Genomic DNA, 13,637 nt, shown 5'->3' on the forward strand with positions numbered 1-13,637 from the left:
TCCCCTTTAAACAATTTATAATATACTCTGTTATTCACAGTTTGTTTGAATAAACTCTGCAAATCTGATATGAAATGAAAAGGAAATAAAAATAACAGATGTGGCTGAATTAAAGAATGTCAAAGATGTGGTTCTAACATTATATAGTGATTTCTTTTTCTTTTTTAAACAAAATGCACAACCTGAAATGTCTGAAATGCAAACACTCGTACTGAAACTAGGTCTGTGCATAATTACAGACATTAGCTCCGGGGACAGAAAAACCAGTTGAGCTACAGTAGATGTTGCGGAGATGATAAAACCGGCAACAATGCACATTAAATCTGAGCATAAAGAGTTCTTCTCTCAGACTGTGATGCTCAGCCTAAAGTAGGGCTCATTTAGTCGCACACGTCTCAGTCGTCCACCGAACACACAGATTCTCCTCTGAACTCAGCTCGGTTTGCAGTTTGTCTAGTTGTGCTTGGCACGAACCCCTTTTAAATAGTTCTTCCAGCGCTTGACCACATCCCTGAAGATGGGGGAGTTGTCTATGGATGCTATCAGCTGCAGCTGGTTAATGTGCGTGGTGTGATAGTCCCAGCGAGCCAGGTTGGGTGCAGTGCCCAGCATGAAGTGACGCAGGTCGTAAATGCTCCCAGACCCGGTGTCAAAGAGAGGCAGCATGGCCTTCAGGGACTCCAAGCCGTGGCTGAACAGCTGCCCCGCCTCTCGGCCCAGAATCTCCCCGGCTGTCTCAGCCACGTCGTAGAGTCCCAGCAGGGAGTAAATGAAGCCGTTGAGGACGAACGAACTTGGCGTGGTGGGGTACTCTTCATACCAGTCGTACTTGTTCATGAACACTGCTTTGACCCCGTGCTGCGCTGACAGCACCTTGTACGGTCCAACTGCCTTGAGGGCAGCGTTGAGGTAAGCCTGGTTCTTGGTGACGAGATAGGCTCTCACCAGGGTGGACATGGCCTGGCCCTGAGCCATGGCCGAGTACCAGCCAGGCTCCAGAGGCCGGAAGCCCTCACCAAGTTTACGGGTGACCATGATGGGCCATCCGCCCCGTTCGTCCTGGTTTCGCAGCAGCCAGTCACTAGCGGCGAAGAAGGCGGCCATGTGGGCCGTGGTGGAGATGGTTATGTTGTCGGTGAAGCCACGCCCGTGTAGAACTAACCGCACCACCCGTCTAGGCATGATCTACGAAGAAATACACCCACAATCACTTTTCTTTAATGATTTTGAGCAAAAATATTTAGACATCAAATGAAGATTAAAAACATCACAATCTTAAAAAAAAAAAAAAATTTAAATGTTTAACTGAATTATAACGTGTAAAACAATAATTATAACACTATTCAAATTAACTGGTATGTTAATTTGGATAGTGAATGAATACAGTACTTCACGGTTTGACTTTTGCAGACTCGCTCCTTCGCGGTTTTTCAAAGAAAGATTGGACATGACACAATTGGCTGATTGAAGGATGAGCCAAACCAGCGGCATGGATTGTTTATTTAAAATAAATTATTTTAAATGATTTAACACCTGCTAAATCATTAGGTGAAGGGAGAAACTCCCTTTCATGATCTCTGCTCTCTGCCACCCACACATTTCTCCTCCGTGCTGAAGCAGCTTCTTGAAGGGTTAACCCTTCGCTGTCCAGCTGCACCGATTGATTTCGTCATCCAATTTAAAATTCAAAGTACGTCACATCGTAAAATCGTCATAATCACAAAATAGAAAAGTGTTAAATGTTGTAATTACCGTAATTATTTTAGAACTATGTTCAGTTGTTACAGTGTAATTGATCAAGAGGTGCATTTCTGCTCTGTGATGCTGCGTGAAGGGTTAACCCTTTGCTGTCCTGCTGCACTTCTCTTCTCCACAATGTAAAATATTACAGTTTTTAAATTTAAATTGTTTATTTAGAGAGAAGGAGGGAGATTGGGAGTGAAACTGGTGATGAGTGTGATTGCAGCGTGGCAGAGGGCAGAGATCATGACATGCTGTGCTCTTGTTGAGAACATTGCAAGAGTGTGGGCAGGATTTATAAAAACTTAATATATAAATAGATACTAAAATAAACAACTTACTACTACTACAGTAAATACTAAAATAAACAGCTACTTACTACTATTTGTGTACATACTTTCATTCCATCTCACACACGAGATGTAATGAAAGTTTACTTGAACTACTGTATCCCTACTTCGTGGTTTTCCACTTATGGGGGGCATGGTCCCCTAAACCCCACAATAAACGAGGGACTACTGTAATCTACTGGTTTCCAGCTCGATCCAGATATTACAACTTGACCCAGCTTTGACTGACACCAACCTTTGTGGCTTTGACAGCCTTGGTGTTTGACAGTCCCACGCCCTTCCTTAGGTCCGTCAGCAGGTCTCGGGTCAATGTGCTCCAGGAGGTTCGAGGCCCAATACCATAAGTGACGTCATGGTCTTTGAAGGCGATGAGCTGCGTGTTGGTCACGTAGTGGATGGTGAAGGGCGGGCCCTTCTCTGTGGTTTCCAGGACCACAGACAAGCTGCCGTTGGAGGTGAACTTGATGTCTAAGCTGAGGATGAAGTCTCTTGAGTTGCCCAACTGGAGCGATACACCTTCTGAAGAGTCTGTGTGAGATGGCAGGGAATGGATGAGTGGTTGTAACAGATAAATAGGGTGAAATATGTTAATTTGACAAAAAAATATACAGCCGTTCTAATTACAGCGTATTGGGTGGAAACCTCATTTGACTCGAGAGAATTTCATGATTACTGGATGACATTTATTTTAGTAGACTCACTCAAAGGCTTTTAATCACCATATGTATCTTTATAAACTCTCCTTTAGTGATGACTTTTTATGACAGCTTGTCTTTCTTAAATGCTTCAAAAGATGTTAACAGTCTCAAATGATCAATATATTTAGATAACTTAAAAATAATTTATGGTCAAAGCCCCTCAATTTTTTCTAGCAGGGCCATTGTATTCTTTATTTTCTGTGTTAAATGCCCCACTGTGCGCCACAGATAAAAGACTTGCACATAGCGCACACCCACACACAGACAAGCTTCTCATGGGATGTACTCTACAGATGTGTCACTGCACACTGAGCTTAATTAGAAGGAAGGGAGAAAACGGGCTGTGAAGCATCAGGAGGGACCAAAGGAAGTAAAAGAGTGCAGTGTAGCTACGTTTCCATCTGAGCTTTGTGTGGTGGAAATGTTGACATGCAAAGTTAGAAACTTCAGTCTTCATGCTGCCTCTGCTCCTCTAATGCTGCTCTGTCCGAGTTGCTTTAATGTCGGTTAGTTCAGGCCGTTAAGTTGCTGCTGACATCGCCTGGGGCCCTTGAAGTACAAACTTCTTTAGGAGTCAGCTCTCCCTTGGCTTGGTAACTTGGTCTTCAAGGCAATGTGAAAAAAAGACACGTTTTTCTAATCAGGGCTCCCCAAAGGATAAAAGATGAAAGCATATAGAAGTCATGGAAAAGAAAGGTAATAGAATGATGCACTGCACAAATGCTCCTAAAGCCAGCCTAAGACTGGAGGGTGAAAATGAGGCAACCGTGAGCAGACGATTGGGAATCAGAAGACAGAGAGATCTCACATGACACGAGCTGAGAGCAGGAGCAGATGAGTCCGACTGAGAGACAAAGACAGTCGATCAGGGGGAGAATGAAGACAGAGACAGTCTGGCAGGGGCCTCTGGATGACTACAGCTCTTTAATGCACTCATAAATCCATTACTTAAGGCAAAGCAGAGAGTAAGTGGATTTGTACTCTGGCCCTGTGATTACCCTGCCATCAATAACGAATGGGCAGGGAATACAGACGAGATCCCACCTCCACCGCTCCGCTCTCTGGCTGCTTAGCAATCAGTCTGGAAACAAAGATGAGATGATGCTGGAAAGCCGTCAGCGCGCCACATACCACGCTTGTATACATCAGTGAGCATGAGAGATGAGCTTAAAAACATGCACGGTGGGTACCTGCTGTGCACGTGGACACACAAAACAAGCTGCAAATGACAAGGCGACAAGCATATGTGATTATTTATCACCTGTCTGCCTCATCAACACTCACACAGGGAAATTTATATTCTTCACAAAGTATTTCTCCATGAGACATTCACTGTTCTTAGGCTGCAAACAATGGTTTTAGTTATGAGCCTGTTATTTGTTTACATTATTGTCTCAAATGTAATTAGAGAAATTGCATTTCCTGTGAAAAAGCAGTGTGAATGCTTATTGTTGAAGAACTTGCTGAAAAACATCTGAAATTAGCTAAAAACATGCTGAAATGTTGCTGAAATGGAACAAGCCTAAGTTAGCAGAAGAAAGCAGAAAGAACACGTTTACCTAATTAGGATTAACGAAGCAGACATGAACTCCAAAAAAGTAGAAATTAACTGAAAAACGCAGATATTTGAAAAAAAAAAAAAAAAAAAAAAAACTGCTGAAAAGTAGCTAAAAAAGTAGAAAGAAGCTTAAATTACCAGAAGGAAGTAGAGAGAACATTTTTGCTGAATTGGGCTGACAAAAGTTGAAAGGAATGCAATAAATGTGGAATTAGCTGAAAAAGCTCAAATTAACATAAAAACAGCTGAACAGTAGCTGGAATAACTTAAACTTGCATAAATAAGCTAAAAGCAGCACAAAAATCTGAAATTAGCATAAAGAAGTTCATTAGGCTGAAAGTAGCAGAAATTACCACAAAAACTTGAATTTATCAGAAAAAAGCTGTAATTAGCTAAGAAAGAAAAAAAAGCTAAAAAGGTAGCTGAAAATGTAGACCAAGCTTAAATTTGTAAAAGAAAGCAGAAAGAACATGTTTGTCCAATTAGGCAGAAATGAGCACAAAAAAGTGGAAAATTTAGAAAAAATCTGAAACGTAACTAAAAATAAGTAAAGAAGCCTAAATTACCAGAAGTGGAGAGAGCACATTTCTGCTGAATTAGGCTGAAAAAAGTTGAAAATAGTGCAAAAAATGAGGAATTATCTGAAAAAGCTAAAGAGCACAAACAGCTAAAAGTAGATTAAATAGCAGAAAATGCTGAAACTTGCATAAATGCGCTGAAATTAGCATAACGAGCTGAAATTAGCAAGAATTCAGAAGAAGCACAAAAATGTTGTAGTTAGCAGAAAGAATCTGAAAGGAGCACAAAAAAGATGAAAAAACTGCTGAAAGTAGCTGAAAATAAGTTTAAATTGCACAAAGAAGCTAAATGAAGCTGAACCAGAACAAAATGTGAAAGGTGCAGTAAAAGGTTGTGAACAGATAGAAACATTTGAAAAATATTTTATTAGTGGCTGATAACTCTTAAAATTATTTTAAGGGAACAACAAAGTCCATGCTCAATAATCCAGGTATACAATCCAACATTTTTCAGTCAGGTCATCTGGACAGTTTCTTTTTTTGTGCTGAAACGTTTCACCTTCGATCCAGAAGGCTTCATCAGTCAAGGAAACACAACAAAACTGATTCTTCCCCCAACAGCTTACTCTAAAGTGGAACAAACCAGGGAATTTTAAGGGAAGTTTTTCTGATTTTATTTAGATGAATGCAAATTTTCATTCAACACCAGCGTCTTCCCCTCGACATAAAAGCACAAGTATTAAAATTATTATGAAATCAGACTCAATTTCTATTATTTATGGTCTGGATTTTCCCTCTCAGTGGTAAACACCAATAATATTCATTGGTAGTGGCAGAGCCCTCTGCTCCTGTGCTGGATTCAGATTGCCTAATGATGCACGAGGGAGTCACTGCATGTAACCCAGTATTACTGCTTCAGATGGCATCTTCACTGTAAATGCTTCACTTTCCTTCAGCGCTGGCAGAGATGTATAAAGTTACTGCCGTGCAACACTCCTGCTGTCTCACCTACAAACACACAACAAGCGACACACAACGTGTCCTTTATTATAAAGTACGGGACATTTGATGCAGTTGTCACTGTGCCTGGTAAAGTCAGCAACTGTTCATCAAAAACACAAATAAAACAAGAGTATTGTAATTTTTAGAGTCTATGGTAAAGAGCATCTTGACACAGAAAATGGCAGTGCAGAGGCTACACGTCCATCTCCTCAGCAAGCTAATAAAAGCCGTACTTACACAGCATGAACTCAAAGTGTTGCTAATATTTATTGACTTATATAACACTTTGACATCTACTGTGGTTCTGTTAAAGAGAAACCTGAAATATAAACACCATTTCTGTTCATCGCAGTCAAAATAACCATAACGTTACTACTTTACAAAAAGGCAACTCTTAAAATTGATTTATAAATAAATATAAAACTAGCTATTAAATGGGCGCTTTATATCATAAAAATATTCATACATAGCAGGAAAAAAGGACAACAATGAGTTGTTTCTCGTTACCTGTATTCTTCAATCCTACTTTTTACTTAAAATGTTTTCATCTGCTACATTTATCATATAAAACATTTGTCAGGAGTAAACCAAACAAGGAGAAAATATGCAATATGAACAAAAACCAAACATTTATCGATATAAATGGTAAATGGGCTGTACTTATATAGCACCTTTCTATCTTATCAAGATATTCAAAGCTCTTTACACAACAATCAGTGTCCTCATTTACCCGTTCATACAGCACTCTACTAGATCTATACAAAGAATAATCAGAGCTTTATCACATTCATACACCGATGGGACACAGCAGAGGCAATGGAGGGTTCAGTGTCTTGCACAGGGACACTTGAGCATGTGACTGCTGATGGAATCGAACCCACAACTCTTGCACTGGAGGACGACTGCTCTAACCGCTCAGCCACAGCCGCCCCAGATATTAAAAAGTGCATTGCTTTACCTGTCCAAATACTGAAACTGCAAGAATATGAAACATGTCTTAAGATGCTTTTATGCATTGATTACTAATTTATAAGTTGTGTACAGCTCAGATAATAATTTAATTATAGAGCCTGTATAAATCCTTTATAAGGGTGGTCTTACTGTGGTACTGCCACAACAAACTGACATAGGTTCAGTGCAGTTAGACAATAAATCATCTAAAACCTCTGACAGCTCTTACTTTGCAGTCTTCCTCTAAATTTCATCCGTTGTTTCTAAAGCCGTATTTATTAAAGAACAGAAAACGCTGCTTGGTGCAGCACTGAACACTCCATATCCGTGAGGCTGAACAAAATTAGCTCACTTTAGCTGAAAAGCCTACGTTTTCAGCAGCAGATTGCTGTTCTTAATGAATCACGCTGTGGTTTTGTAACAAAGCTGGAAGCTGCAGCTGCTTGCTGGTGCTGTATTTAGCCAAAAGCAGATTTTTCACATTTGAAGCAGAAGTAAGTGGTGAAAAGGCACCACGGACACAACGTGCCACATACAGAAGACAAGGTAAGATCGTTCCCTGCGATTGTGCAGACACCTCATCATGGCGAGTACAAAAAGTAGCTCTGTAGTATCAAGAACAAGAGGATTTAGAAAATAAAGGTGCTCAGTGGCAGACAGTGTCCGTGCAGGAATGTGTGGATGGGAGGTTATTATCAGGGGACAGACAATTGATCCACTTGTCAGAGACTTTGAGAGATTGCCCTAGATACAGCGAGAAGGGGAAAAAGACTCAAACTGGAAGGAGAACGGAGGGACAAAAAGATAAACTGACAGCCCGTGAAGAAAATGAGGAAAGTTTGATGAAAGAGCAGAAAAGGGCATTAGAATGGATCAGCCAAATATGACTCCAATGTTGAGGAGGGAAAACAGTGTGTGTATGTGTGTGGTGGGGGGAGATAAGTGGGTGGAAATGAGTAAACAGCAGTGGAAGACTGACAGAAATCTGGGGTAGACAGAAGATTAATGACGAATGAAGGCAGCTGGGGGGAGGGCTGAGAAGTGATGAAAACATGATGATGTTGAAGACAGAATGGCATGATGGCGACCTGACCCGAGAAGGTAGCAAAGAAAAGAGAGGGAGGAAGATAAAAGGTGCAGACGGGTGAAATGAAAAGAGCCCGGTGATGATGAGAGGGTGAAAACTAAAGAATTAGGAGGGATGGGGAGCGGGGGAAGGGGGGATACAATAGACACAGCAGCTTTACAGAGGACACAGAGAGAGAAAGTGTCCTGGAAATATCAGCAGGAGATAAGATGAGAATAAAGCCGGCTCACAGTCAGCTCTGGGTAAAAGATTTCGACTTTCTCCCAGATCCAGAAATAACTCTGTCAGCTGTCTCGTGGTTTTGGTCATGTTACAGTCGTAAAACGAGGCTACATGTCAAATCTCTCCGGAAATATGATGCCAGGTCTTATTTATAGACACTAAGACCACCCAGTGAAACACAAAGCACTGCCTTTATTCAAGTTAGGAAGGAGACAACCAAACGCACCGTTACTGTAGACCTCAAAACTTTAAAGCAAACACTTAAAAGTAACATTTTGTATATCTGGAACTACTGTATTTTTCGCAGTATAAGTCACACCTTTTTGCATAAATTTGCAAGTCCTGCGACTTATACACTGAAGCGACTCGTACATTTATTTTTTCTCCATGTTTATAACTAGGGCCCCGATTTCCTTAATTTTGGGCTATCGGAAATCGGCCCATACTTGCATAAGAAACAGATTTTACAGATTAAATTATTTTAAATTATTTAGCACCTGCAGCCCAGATGCAGGATGAGCTTTCTCCTGCAGCTGATCTCTGTGCAGAGCGAAGAAGTGGGCGTGGCCAAGAGCGGAACTACTGCAGGGATATTCAACTGGCGGGTGACTTCAACCTGGCCCACTTCACAATAATAAAAAAAAATAAAATAATAATAATAATAAAAATTGGGGGGGTGGGTCTGGGTTTGCGTTCTGTTTATTGCATTTATGATTCAATGCAATAAAAATAAACAAATTATAAAGGTAACAGATCATTGTAAACTTTGGTTTATTTACATAATGATTTTAATTGCTGGTTGTCTGCCCCCCGAGCTTTCAGAAACTGTGGCCCCATGAGAAGTTTTGTTGAATAACCCTGGACTACTGTATTATAAAACATATATATGAAGAGAAGAACAGATTATTATTTGAGCTTACTGCTCTACAGATCAATTTTTAAACGTATAAAGGAGAAGGCGGCACACAATAAATCAAAATAGAGCATGGTGGATGCTGGTGAACTATGTTCTCAGTTCCATGTGAGCCTTGGATATAAAGAGAAGAGGCAGAATTAAATTAGATTCCTTGTGGTTAAAATGTTCTGAAATGGCACCAAGGACGGTGCTCCACTCCAGGCACTTTTATTACAAGCAATGAAACTGCCCTTTTCTGAACACCTATTACTGCTGCACTTACAGAGAGACACACGGTTAATAATTGGCCTGAAAGCATTTTTTAAGGTTTAAACTGAAATGTTTAGGAGCCACATTTGTAACCATTGCATGACTGAAAGAAATCACTTTCAAGTATAGATCCATAAAATCAAACATGAAAAACTGAAGAGAGATGGTGATAAAGAAATCCCTGAAAATGCATTTTATCAGACACATCAACACTAGTTTTAACAAGATAGGTCACACAAATGTCAGATAAAGATCTACAGCCACTACATCAACTAGTTCAGACTCCAAAACTTCGATAAAGTCTGTTTCTATTATTACTGCAGTCCTAAATAAGGCAAAAGAAGAACAATATGCTATTTTAGTTACTAGAGCAATACTTGCATAAACTGGATAGAATAAAAGATTCCAATCAAACCTTTTGACCAACTATTTTATAAAATGTACATATTAAAACAGATCATCACATCTGATACTACCTGTTAGTCAGCTAATGTATTTATTGCTCTTTTTGCATTCCAAAAACAACGTTTTTTTTTTATGTTTGAAAGCCCTTTGTATAAATGTACATAATTACTTATGTTACAGTTTTTCCATTCAACAATTTATTTGGTTCATGAACCCATTAATAAAACCATCAATAAAAGATTTTCTTTTTCGTCACATGAATTACAAAGTTGTTGAAATTTGAAGGACTGCTGCACAGTTGTGATCCTGCTATAGGTTGCTCTCACATAAAAAAAAAAAAAGTGATTTTTATTTTAAATTTTTTTGTGTTCACTAATTGCTTGCATAACAGTTTGACAAATGAGAAGATGTGTTTTAAATTAGACTCCATAACAGATCTTTTGCAATAGAAGCCTTCAAATGAGAGCAGGACTTTTAGAGAAAACCAAAGGATTTTTGCCTTGATGCAAATCGGGGCTGTTATTTGCCTGAGGCACATTATTGTTATTATTTGTCCTTTGGACATTTTGGGTTTGGGGTTTTAATAAACCTTTAATTGTTTTTAGATGTGGCGTGTTCCGCCCACCCATAAATAGACTGGTTCCAGGGAGCTCTCTCTCTCTTTTTGGACTCATTTTGTTTTGACTGCTCTCTGGCCGCTCTTGTTTTTTTGGGCTTTGTTTTTTCCTCTTGCTCATCCTGTCGCCCGGATGAGTCTCAACGGTGCAGGCCGCTGCCGCAGGCCTCAGCTGGAACAGGTAGTTTTTTGTTAAATTTTTGGTCTATTTTTATAGTAATTTTGGCCTGGTGGGACCGGCTGCCCTGTTACCGCTTCTTTCTTTTACAATAGATGATTTGTAGATTTGTTTCTAGTTAGTCTGGTCCAGAAGCGGCTTCGACGGCCCTGTAGGGTGGGCCCGCTGCTGTATCGTTTTTGTTCTGTTTGACCAGCTCACCAGGTCCATCTTTCCATTGATACTTTGTGTTTTTTGTTGAACACGGGGAGTAGGGGTTCATGGCCTTCTCTTTTTTCCTCGCAGCTGAGTGACCAGGAAGACATTTAAATAAATTGAATGTTTTACCCTCATGTTTTGAGTCTGTGTCCTTATTAATATGTTGTGTTCTGCGTGGGCGCAACAGGGGCCGAGATGGGGTAGAGCCAGGGCAACCTACTCAGGAACCAAAAGTCCCAGGTTCAATCCCCAGCCATTCCCACATGTCGTGGTGTCTCGGAGCAAAACTCCTAATCCCTAATTACTCCCCGGGCACTTACATAGCTGCCCACTGCTCTATCTGGGTGCATCCCAGGTGCAATGGGCTAAATGCAGACAGCCAATTTCAGCATTGTATGGAAACATACAATGATGACAACACACAGAACTTTACTTTAACTGTGTCACATGGTATCCTGATACATGCTCAATAATCCAGGTAGAAAAATCTAAATAAGTTAAGTCTGGTCCTCTGGACATAAAAAAAAAATTAAAAAAATGTAGAAACGTTTTGTCTTTCATCTGAAAGATTTCTTCAGTCTGAGGTGCTGTATTCAGCTCAGTCTAGGAATAATATCCTAACTGGGCCTTCCTGAAAGCAGAGAAGAAACCCAAACAGGACTCCAGTCAGCCATCAGGTGAAAAGGAGGAACCCAGACCCAGACCAGTGGTCATTCCGTATGTTGAGGGAGTATCAGAGAAACTGAGACGTTTATTTTCTAAACATAACGTCCCAGTGGCTTTTAAACCCCAAAATACATTACGGCAAAGACTGGTTCATCCCAAAGATCCAGTCCCCCGGCACAAACAGAGTAATGTTGTGTATGCTGTTCAGTGTCAGGAGGGCTGTGATCAGTCTTACATCGGGGAAACTAAACAGCCACTGGCCAAAAGGATGGCCCAGCACAGAAGATCAACATCATCAGGCCAGGACTCTGCGGTCTACACTCATCTCCAGACCAGCAGTCACTCTTTCAGGGATGAAGATGTTCACATCCTGGACAGAGAGGAACGCTGGTTTGAGAGAGGAGTAAAGGAGGCCATCTTTGTGAAAAGAAATCGTCCATCATTAAACAGGGGTGGAGGCCTCCGGGTTCAACTGTCCCCCTCTTGCAATGCTGTGATTGCTAGTATCACTCAGCCCTCTGTGAACAGTAAACAGCCATCAGTGTGTTAATGATCCATTGTTAGGCTGATGGTCCTTCTTGAGCATGTGAGCAGCTGGTTTTGGTTGTCAGCAGCAAAACTGGTTGATCCACTCTGAGAAGGTGCTATTTAAGAGACTGAGCTGAATACAGTACCTCAGACTGAGGAAGTCTTTCGGATGAAAGATGAAACATTTCTACTTTTTTTTTTTTTTTTTTTTTTTTTTGCTTTATTTTGTTTTTTGAATGTCCAGAGGACCAGATTTAACTTTTTTAGATACTCGCAATATTATTTATGTTACTATACATTTTCATCAGTAAGCAAGGAACAAAAGGCAGTCAGCTTCAATAAACAGCCTGCAAGCTCTCCAGAAGTGACATAAGTCAAGTTCTTTTTCCTTTTGCTTCACTGCTGTCTGTTTAGTTGAGACAAAATCAAATCATTTATGTGGACAGTGGTGTCCTCGTGCATTTACAGACAAAAAAGGGAGAAGAAATCCAGCTCACGGGCTTGAATACCATTCAACAACAGTGAAGGAGAATAAACCACACCTAATTTACAGCTTTATGAATATGGCCAAAACAATGTGCCAAAACAAACATTGCTACTTTTGTGCATACATAGTTTGAGTCATGAGATTCTGCAGTTTTATGCATTTGTGCCTGGAGTCAATTTCATGTATTCATGTTCTGACAGAACAATGTTAACTAGATGTGTTTCTGTCTGTAGCATCAGCTGGAATATTCACACCGATTAATGAAGAAAACAGGATTTTAAATGTGTGATGTCAAGTCTGCTCATTTTTAAATAATTAGTTTCTAAGAATCGTGCGGTGTGCATCTTCCCTGTCAACCACAACGGTTGTGACTCTCACTGTGGAGCATCGTCTTGTCCTGAGGGTGCAATACAGTGTCTGCTGTAGCCACAGTTAACAGCAGATAAGCTGCTTGCCCCGAGGCCGTACGGTCGTAATGGAAGGTTTACGTACCCGGAGCGCTGAACTGACGCACAGAGGTAGATCTGGTCTTGTCGTGGACACGGCTGAGGCTGCACCCTTTTGGCACACTCCAGGGAGCCGTGCTGGCCCTGCTGTCCCGCTCCTCGGCTGTGTCGTAAACCTCCATGTTGGGAGCGCGCTCAGTCAAGTTCTTGCTGTAATGGCTCAGACCATACTGGGCAATCTGGATGGCGTAGAAGTAGCCCTGAGGACCCCACTGAGTGGACAGAGGCACGCCTGAGTGGGAAGACGAACAATGCCATGATGGATGTTTAAAACGATCTTATGAAGAAGTTAGCACACACATTTTCATGCCTAGTTGCATTTAAAATTGTCCTTGGATTACATATTCAGATTTTTTATTTTAAGTTGCAGCTCATTTGGAGTAAGTATTCATTATTCAGATAAAATGTCTCGCCAAACCTTTTTGTTTAGCTCGAGGAACGGTTAAAACTTTTAACAGCTGCAGCATTTTAGGCTTACAACTCTAAAAAAGGTTAAAAATTAATTATTCATTTCAAACATACAAGTTTTAAAATGTCCACCACGAAAATGAAGATTAAGACCTAGTTCTAACTCATTACTGCATTTCCAACAAGAAAAAATAAACACTGAAAAAGAAAGAAGAATCAGTTTAAACAAACCCACCAGTGATTAAAAAGGATGCTAAACATTTAGATGTGGTACTAAAAGAGGGGCTTCACTGATTGTTTCATTTAAAACAAAGATACAAGAATGAACAAAATCCCTTTCTTTGAATTTTTTTA

At 40.4% G+C, this 13,637-nt stretch overlaps 1 protein-coding gene across 1 annotated transcript; it reads right to left on the reverse strand.

Annotated features, from left to right (window-relative positions):
* Positions 1 to 377: 377 nt before the first annotated feature.
* Positions 378 to 13,093, reverse strand: glceb (glucuronic acid epimerase b). The gene is made up of 3 exons (XM_037691463.1): positions 12,862 to 13,093; positions 2,326 to 2,618; positions 378 to 1,185 (listed from the first exon to the last, which is right to left on the reverse strand). Exons 1-3 carry the CDS (start codon positions 12,995 to 12,997, stop codon positions 454 to 456), a joined length of 1,161 nt encoding a protein of 386 aa, XP_037547391.1. The 5' UTR covers positions 12,998 to 13,093; the 3' UTR covers positions 378 to 453.
* Between the last annotated feature and the right edge of the window lie 544 nt (positions 13,094 to 13,637).

The sequence above is a fragment of the Nematolebias whitei genome, chromosome 2 (genome assembly GCF_014905685.2).
Source record: "Nematolebias whitei isolate Nwh7 chromosome 2, NemWhi1, whole genome shotgun sequence".
NCBI lineage: Eukaryota > Metazoa > Chordata > Actinopteri > Cyprinodontiformes > Rivulidae > Nematolebias > Nematolebias whitei.